At 43.9% G+C, this 9295-nt stretch overlaps 1 protein-coding gene across 1 annotated transcript in view; it reads left to right on the top strand.

Moving 5' to 3' along the window:
• Positions 1-8840, top strand: part of LOC104941230 (mediator of RNA polymerase II transcription subunit 13-like) — a 22343-nt gene extending 13503 nt beyond the window's left edge. The window contains exons 21-29 of the mRNA XM_010766299.1: positions 4271-4499; positions 4639-4862; positions 4951-5093; positions 5255-5413; positions 5503-5685; positions 5781-5926; positions 6468-6632; positions 7728-7828; positions 7922-8840. Coding sequence (XP_010764601.1) covers positions 4271-4499; positions 4639-4862; positions 4951-5093; positions 5255-5413; positions 5503-5685; positions 5781-5926; positions 6468-6632; positions 7728-7828; positions 7922-8054 — 1483 coding nt within the window. The 3' untranslated portion in view covers positions 8055-8840. The remainder of the gene's footprint in view (positions 1-4270; positions 4500-4638; positions 4863-4950; positions 5094-5254; positions 5414-5502; positions 5686-5780; positions 5927-6467; positions 6633-7727; positions 7829-7921) is intronic.
• Positions 8841-9295: the final 455 nt, after the last annotated feature.

The following is a 9295-nucleotide window of genomic DNA, read 5'->3' as shown; positions in this document are numbered from 1 at the left end:
ATGATTCCCAGCTATACACAACTGAAATGAATTATCGTCGAGAGACACTGCTATATCAGAACCCGATCTGGGCGCCCGGCGTGCTCCTTGCTGTATGCCATTTTGCGTTGCGTTTGCCGTTTTTAGAGCAGTGGCGTTAACAAGTTAATTGCACAGGCAAGTGTGGTCTGCGACTTGCGACATCATTTGTTATAGGTCCGAAATTCACCGCGACGACCGGCCCGGGGGAGGGGCGGGGCGGAAATTCACCGCAGAAAGTCGACGGGCGGTGTCTTATGTGGTTTTCGTCCGCTTCTTCTGGGGCCTCCGCTACCAACGGGTACCAACGGAAGACAAAATAAGAGGCGCTCTGGCCAAGAGGACGACAATATAGAGACAATCGGTGGTCGTCTACTTTTTGGTGGGTGGAGAGGTGACGTCGGAGAAGGCGGCGGCGGCGCGCGGGGGCGACGGGGGGGTTGTCTCAGGTTGTTCTCTCCGTCGTCGACGCCATTAGTCTATATTAAGAACGAGAAAAGTCTTAACATATATATCGTTTTTTGTAAACATATGACAAATGTGTGAGGGTGATGACGTCAGAGCATCGTCCTATGTGCCGGGGCTTAGCCCCGGACAGCCCCAGCCCAATTTAACCCCTGGGTATTTGTGAGGGAGCTCCTATATGGCATTACCCCGCTGAAGCTCACAAAAGTTTAATATATTTCATAGTTCAAAGTTTTGTCAATTGTTTTGTTTATTGGTCAAATACTGGTTTCTAATGGTTTCTGAGGAGTTTTACTGGAATGAAAGAGCACAGAGTACAGAAGCAACAAAGCAGCATACTGCATTAAACCTGACCTTCACAGAGAGGTTGAAGTTCATGTGGAAAGGAGGCTTCAGTGGTCTGTCTGCACTCTGTTTAGTTGTGCTATCTTACAATCAATATAGTAAATGTGAGGTAAAGTGTGTTGCCAATGTAACCGGTTAGAACTCAAAGTTGCGATGAGGTCTTAAAATGTATGGAAAGGGTCTTAAAAAAGGTCTTAAAAGGTATTAAATTTGACCTCAGGATTCCTGCATATACCCTGCTTTAGTATGTGCCAGTTTGAGAGAGGTTCATGTATATAAATACAGGATTTCATGTTATAGACAGATTATTTCACAAAGCTGTCAGTGGCCCCTGGCTGTGCATTGAATCAGTAAGCAGACAAGGGATACAATCGATGACCTTCATCAAAACTAAGGACAATTTGGAAAAGATGTCTTATAATGCCGAATTCTGGCTCATCCTTAGTTGTTTCCATTTATCTGGGTGCTCTTGTTATTGTTTATGTTCTCTTGGCTTCACTTGATATTTTAATTAAATCGCACACCAAATTGGCTTTTTAAACAACCTTTTTACCACTTATATAATATTCTAAACTGTCTGTTTAATTTGGTTATTTTACCTGCCTTGCTTTTATTAACACCTTCCGGTTGAATACATTTCCAAAGTTACTTTACAATTTAAACATTTTTTATTTTGTTTCATTTAACTGGCTACTAAAACGTTTGGGATCTGCATCAGGTGGTTTTTATACACAGCACATTTGTACTGATCGCTACATCCTCTGCAATATACAACATCAGGGTGTCCGCGGGGTCTTAAAAAGGGGGGGGGGGGCACTAAACGACTACGGTAAAGATAACGGGTCCCAGGTCCCAAGCTGGGTAGACCAGCATACGCAACGCTCTGGGGGGTCCAAAGGCTCCGTGTGTAAGCCCTATATGATCATTTTCTGATAACGATGAAATAGCCCCGCCTCCCTCTCCCCACGTCTCCTGCTGCTGCTGGGCTGTCAGAAGAGGGGGAGGAAAAGAGAGGCAGGCACCGTTTATTAAATATTATTATATTATTATACAGAGAACAGAGTCGTTATCAATTTGTTTTAAAGCTCAATAAATAACAAAGAAGACCTCTGACTGGCAATTTTCTAATTTTGTATGGAAGATTTAAACTTTTAAAGGACATGTTGACCGGCGGAACATTTTTTTAACGGAAACTCTGCCGCGCGTTCCCCTCGTTCCCCTCGTTCCTTGGAAGAGGCGGAGAGGTGTGTGTTTTTCATCTGCTGGTGGACTACCTGAGAGATATACAGCAGGAGAACACGCCGTCCACCGCGGAGAATAAACAGAAGGGCAACCATGNAAAATTACAAATTAATGGTTATACAATTCCCCAAGCACGTTCTCCCCCTAACAAGCCTTTCCTACCGACAAACTCCTTCGAGGAAAATAAGTAAAGTGTTGTTCAACGTTAACGTATCATAAGGTCACAATGGGTAAAAATCAACGTATTCTCGATGCTTTACAGACACATGTTGCATGACTAGGTATCGGCAAAGTCTGTCTGTTGAAAGTTGAAAGGGTTGAATTGTCACGGAGGGGGTTCGGCGTGGCATGGCGTCACTAGATGTCGTCACCCAAAAAAAGTGTTCACCATGGCCCCTGTTTACCAGAGCGAGCGAGCATTACAGACAGACGACAGAACCGAAGCATGACAGAGAGCATGGTGAGGCAAGGAAAATGGCGCGTTGACAGAGTGAGAAAAGGCGGAGGTGAAAGGGACGGCCCTCGGGGGCGAATTTCCAACCCCCGCGCCTGGCGGGTATCTCTGGGTTCTCAAATTTCCACCACTGACCATTAGACTTTTAGGATCTAACCCGCGTGCAATAATATTCGCGTCCAACTTTTTACCCCTTTTTTCCCGCGAATTCATGCTTTAATCATGACCATCACGTACGGATATGTCGACGGACGACTACAGATGGGGTAGATCCCGATTGGTGTTCTCTGTCTCCCACACCAAAAGATATACTTCGTTATTTCAGACCATGGAACGGACTCTGCGCGAAAGACTACGCGTTCCGCCTGACCTCGTAGAGACAAGCGTCGCGTCGTAGGTCCCACATCCGGCACTCACCTGCAATCCAGCGTAGAAGCCTCGACTCCCAGCTGCTATATGGTGGATACCGTCCGCCCATCTTGTCGCACCCTGAGGAGGCAGACAACCGACGTGAACTATAGTCCAGTGCGGCTTATATATGTACACATCATTCAATTTAGCTGCTGCGGCTTATATTCAGGTGCGCCTTATAGTCCGAAAATTACGGTAGTTGTTATTTGCACATTGTTAATCATGGGCAATGCATCCTTAAATTGTTTAACTGTGAGGTGTTATACAATTGTACTGTACTCTGGAGAGCTTTTAAAGGTAAAAAAATAAACAACATGATGGGATGCGCAGAACCAAATATGTAAAGCACTTTTTTGTTAATTTATGATTTGCTGCATCTGAGGAATAAAACAAAAATCCTCTGTCGCACCATATTGAAGTATCATTATTTATTATATTGCCCGAATCGCATAATGTTGAATCAAATCGTATCGAACTGTATCGCAACAGGGGTGAATCGAATCGTATCGCATCGCCTGGTGTTTCAAATGTATCGTATCGTGGCAACGTATCGAGATGCGCATGGCATCGGCCTCAGTGATGGAGATGCACATCCCTAACATGTACAGATCACACAGTTACAGGACTCTGCTCATGTGCTGTGATGGGTGTCTTCCTTAGTTTTAAATGATCTTCTCCTCTTATGACGGATTAGTCACAACAGAGCAGGTTACGGGCAGGCACAGAGGGAGCTGAGCAGGAGGAGGGGACTCATTAGCAGACACTAATTGAGGCGCTAACTGCCACACCTGCAAAGTAGTGACACAAGACTGCATGAACTGGCAGGGGGGATTTTGAAAGACGAGAAGTGTGAATTTGCTAATGGTTAGGCGTTAGTCTAAAGCAGTGGTAATTAAGAGCAGTTTTAATATCCTTCTACTTTAAGTTTGGCACTGTATTTCACCTTTTTTAATATTAAGTAAAAGAAAAAAAATACAGCTTTAAATATTTTCCTTAATTTGACCATAATTGTCAAAAGATGCACACATGCATACTATTTCGTAACTCCATTTACATTTTAACTAATTGTTGATAAGCCAGTAAGCCCATTCTAACATTCCCAATATGGTGGTACATGTGCTGCTATTGGTTATGTTCTTTATGTAAAGGATGATTAAGTCATTAATGAAATATGATTCAAATTGTTATCGCTTGTACTCTATGTGGAAAAGGCTGTATAGGGCTGTACAGACATTTGTTTTTTTATATTCAAAGTTTCTATAGGGGCCCCTAAAATAGGGAGGGGAAAGTAAACTTAAGAAGTAGGCAGATGAACCCATTGATGTTTACCTACAGAAAGACTAAAGTGTCACTGTCGTTTGTTCCCTGTCAGATTGTTCCCTGCCAGTACCTGCTGCAGCCGGTGCGCAGCGGGGAGCGCCACCTCTACAGCCAACACCTCAAGTCGCTGGCCTTCTCTGTGTTCACTCAGTGTCGGCGGCCTCTGCCCAACTCGACCAACTTCAAGGCTCTGACGGGCTTTGGCCCCGGCCTTGCCATCGACATGGCACTAAAGGATCCAGAGGTAAACGCCCCCTATATAGGCTGTTTATATGAAACCTGTGTGGCTTCTGGTAAAGGGAGTCAGCCAGAACAGTTTCTGTCTTTTGTTAAAGTCTCTCCCTCTCTAATCTTTTAAACCATCACGTGTTTCTCCTGTGCAGAGGCCCGAATGTCTGCGCCTGTACACGCCGCCCTTCATTTTGGCTCCTATAAAAGACAAGCAGACTGAGCTCGGGGAGACGTTTGGCGAGGCTTCCCAGAAGTACAACGTCCTGTTTGTCGGCTACTGCCTTTCCCACGACCAGCGCTGGCTGCTGGCCTCCTGCACCGACCAGCACGGAGAACTGCTGGAGACCTGCATTATTAGCATCGATGTACCCAATAGGTATGCGCACACTGTTCATTGCTGTCTTAATTACTGTAAGATTGTGTCTGTATTTAAAAAAACAAAACATGTGTTGTGTCTCTCTCAGGGCGCGCAGGAAAAAGGGCTCCGTCAGGCGGGTGGGTTTGCAGAAACTGTGGGAGTGGTGTCTCGGCCTGGTGCAGGTGACATCGCTGCCATGGAGGGTGGTCATCGGACGGCTTGGTAGAATGGGCCACGGGGAGCTGAGAGGTACACACACACACACACACACACACACACACACACACACACACACACACACACACACACACACACACACACACACACACACCTGCAGTGTTTGCAGAACATGTAGCTTATTTACTCACATGAACACCCACTAATGAGCTCCTCTCTCCTCCCTGATCCAGACTGGAGTATTCTGCTGAGCAGGAGGAACTTGCAGTCTCTCAGTAAACGCCTCAAGGAGACGTGCAAGTTGTGTGGCATCTCTGCTGCTGACACTCCCAGCATCCTTAGCGTCTGTCTAGTTGCAATGGAGCCCCAGGGATCCTTTGTCATCATGCCAGGTAAAAGGGAATAGTAACATGGTGGTTTAGACTTTGTGAAGGAGGGGAGTTTTTGGCTCTGACTCTGATTTTCTGCCTCGTGTCTGTAGATTCTGTGTCGACAGGTTCAGTGTTCGGTCGCAGCACCACGCTCAACATGCAGACATCGCAGCTGAACACTCCTCAGGACACATCGTGCACACACATCCTAGTGTTCCCCACCTCAGCCATGGTGCAGGTCAACACTAACACGGCAGAGCCCATCGACATCAACTTTAACCCCATAAACCCCGGTACGTTCTGCATCCTTTTGTTCATTATCAAGAGTTATTGAGCCATGAATAGGACAGACAGAAGCCTAACCCTCTGCATGTTTCTCTCTCCACAGATGGATCTGACGGCATGGGCCTCTTCGACCTGTTTGACAACGACATGGTGGATCCAGACCTCATCAACATTTTGCCCAACTCCCCCACAACCTCCCCTGTTCACTCCCCCGGCTCCCACTACCACCAGGGGGGAGACGGAACAAAGGTATGTCAATCATTTATAATCCAATGAAACAGAAGTCCATTTAAAGTCTATTACAGACGATGACCTGCAAGATGAAGAGACTCAGTGTTTACAAATTCACGTCAAAATGTCATGTTGTCTTTATTCGTCGATCATCTAGTGAAATGAAGCAACTTAAACATATGTATTCCAGCCAGTGAGCTTCAGGCGGAGCAGACTGACACAAAAATGTATCAAATGTTGCCAATAGATGAAGACTGAAGCTTGAAAGAGATAGGATATCACACGTGTAGATAATGACACGCTCAAATGCGTGCTTGCGTTTGAAAAATGACGCAACTGCACTCAGATAAAGGAAAACTATTACTGCCTTGAGCTCACTATATCTTAACCTCACTGAGTCACAAAGTTTCAAGATTTGTTAGCTAGTCCATTAATACGTGGTGCCATTAACGTCATTTAAATATATACAGTAAATGGAGGCAGTAGCTGCAAAGAAACAATTGTGCTGTATAAATCAACTCTTTCTCTGTTAATTCATTTCAACAATGTTTCCTCGCAGGGCCAGAGTGCTGACCGTATGGAGTCCCATGAGGAGGCTCTGAACATCCTGCAGCAGCCCATGGCGCTGGGCTACTTCGTCTCCACAGCCAAAACTGGACCACTGCCTGACTGGTTCTGGTCTGCCTGCCCTCAAGCCCAGAACCAGTGCCCTCTCTTCCTCAAGGTACAGTTACACTGTACTTTTGTCAAATGTTAGGGCTACAACTAATGGGAAACGTATGGGAGGAATGGTTCTTGAGGTGTGTTAAGCATCTAACCAAACCCACAGACTGATTCCTTGACACATTGTTAGATAACATGTCAGTGCCGAGTACACTTCGCTTGAGGCAAATGTGTCCTGAACAAAACATATTTCTCTTAACAAGTTGGGACAAGATAATTGCTGGTATTTTTGGCCCAACCAGGGACTATGAAACGCTTCATTACATAACTTAAATCTGGAGTGTCTGTCAGAAAAGCTAATTCTCTGTTGCTATAATGAACTATCTATCCATTGGATTAAGCCATGTGATCAGTGTAAAGGAAAATATTATTTGAACTTTAAGGACCAAACAGAGAACTGGCTTCCCAGTTATGTAAGGCCTTTGTTATGTCAGCAGGGGGCGGTAATCAGCTGTGATTTGCTGCAGACTGGAGTTAGTGGGTACGGTTTATAAAGCAACTTGAAAGAAACAACCAACTCTGCTATCCCACAGTGCCCTTCACAACTTTATTTATAATATAAAACCCAATTCCCAAAGGGCAAACCTTCTGCGCTATAGCAGCAGAATTGTGAGAAAAGGAACACAAACCGATGCCTGTAGCGTGGGAGACAATTTGCTTAGAATGCTAATTTGGTTAGTTGAGGTTTTAATTTATGAAAATGATACTTATCTAGCACAAGGGTCCATAGTGTCCACTTACAAACTGTTTGTTACCTTCCACGTTATGTTCCTCTTCTGTACATTGTGTTTAGAGCATGGTCCTATCTTTTCATATCTCATATCCTCCAGTATCTTACAGTGCAGATTATTTTACAGAAATTGTTTGTGGAAAGAGCTGTAAGAGGCGAACATGGGTCACAGTGAATGATTTTGTAATGAAGTGTTTATTTCATATTTTAACACCAAAATTCAGTAGACTAACCAGGAGTAAAAGACAGAAGTCTAAAAAAAAATGTCTTTCCTATTGAATAAAAAAACCCAATGTAACGGCCGGTGTGTACACGTCCTAATGTGGGGCTATCTGTAATTTGCATCTTTATCCTTCATTTCCCCAGGCCTCTCTGCACCTGCACGTGTCTTCTGTCCAATCAGACGAGCTCCTGCACAGTAAACACTCCCACCCCCTCGACTCCAACCACACCTCTGATGTGCTCAGGTAAGCTGCTCCAGTTTAATAGCGGCATGTTAAAATAAAAGGAACAATGTGACACATGAACTAACACAGCTGTTTCTGCCTCCTACATCATAGATTTGTTCTAGAGCAGTACAACGCCCTCTCCTGGCTGACGTGCGACCCTGCGACCCAGGACCGACGCTCCTGTCTGCCCGTTCACTTTGTGGTGCTCACACAGATGTACAACTTTATCATGAACATGCTCTGAACTCTATCGGGATCAAAGTGCTGAGATTTGATTGGATTTCCTGCTTTGAATGATCCCGGACACTCAATGGACCTTACACTCCATCAGGGCGAGTGGGGGGGAAGCATCCCTCCTCCTCCTCCTCCCCCGGTGTTTCTCACACAACACTGACTGTCTACAAGTTTCCAATCAATCAATCAGATGCCAAGAATCCATTTTAGCATTTTGGAAGATCAAGGGACGTTTCATAAACGAGAATAAATTGTCTTTTTATGACTGTAGATTGCAATCTATGAAATTTTATCTTAATGAAATGCCTGCATATATTATTTATTGTAAGTTTTTAAATGTGGATTTTTTAATGCTTAATATCTTTTATATATTACAAATCCTAGAGGGGGTGTACATCTCACTGTAAAGGAATTGGTTTAAAAAGTGTAATTTTCTCAATTACAACACGGAAAAACCTGTTCAAGTGAATTTGCTGTAGATTGCTTTTAGAATATTATTTTTTCAAAGGGTACAGACCTTTTTATTGCCATGCTGTAAAAATGAAGTAAAAGCTGGCCTGGGCATTTGTGTCCCACCCAATGAGTGGATGAGACTTACCTCTCTGTCCGCTTTGGCTCCAGAGTCTCTCGCACAGTAACTCAATGAGCTCTGAAGAGGAATTAAAAGGTACATTGTCAGATTATATATTTTATATAACAGATTTAGGTAATTGTGTGTGTATATGTGTACATATAATTGTGTGCCGCTACTGATGGTGCAGCTTCTGTTTTAGGAATAAAGTGCGTCTACCTTAAACTTCTTGTTTACTTGTTTTTTGGTCAGATTCTGGTAGATAAACATTTCTCCACCCTTAAAAGACTTCTCTAGTTGGATAGCAATGCACTCAAGTTCTACCTAGTAAACTAAGCAAGACACTTTGACTTAGATATACTGTTGAGGTCGGCAAGTCATCTGACTATTAGTCAGACCTACTAATCGACCTAAGTGTGAGTGTGGCAGTTGTGAAATCTTACCTTAAAGCAGGAGAGTTCTTGTCCTAATCCAAATGGGTGGAATGGTTTTATTTAAATAAATTATCCATATTTTACCAGGGTTTTTACCTCCTCGTTACATTGTGACAATCAAACAATTATTTCCCTCTGGTGTACATTTCTAATATATAATCAATCATTAATTGGTGGAATTCCCTAGTAAAAAAAACAACCCTGAGGGCTTTTTCCTCTCAGTTGCTGCTAACAGAAGCAAAAACA

This window comes from Notothenia coriiceps, unplaced genomic scaffold, assembly GCF_000735185.1.
Source record: "Notothenia coriiceps isolate Sejong01 unplaced genomic scaffold, NC01 NC01_scaffold00000307, whole genome shotgun sequence".
NCBI lineage: Eukaryota > Metazoa > Chordata > Actinopteri > Perciformes > Nototheniidae > Notothenia > Notothenia coriiceps.
Note: the sequence above shows the minus strand (reverse complement) of the source record. Positions and strands in the feature narration are given on the sequence as shown.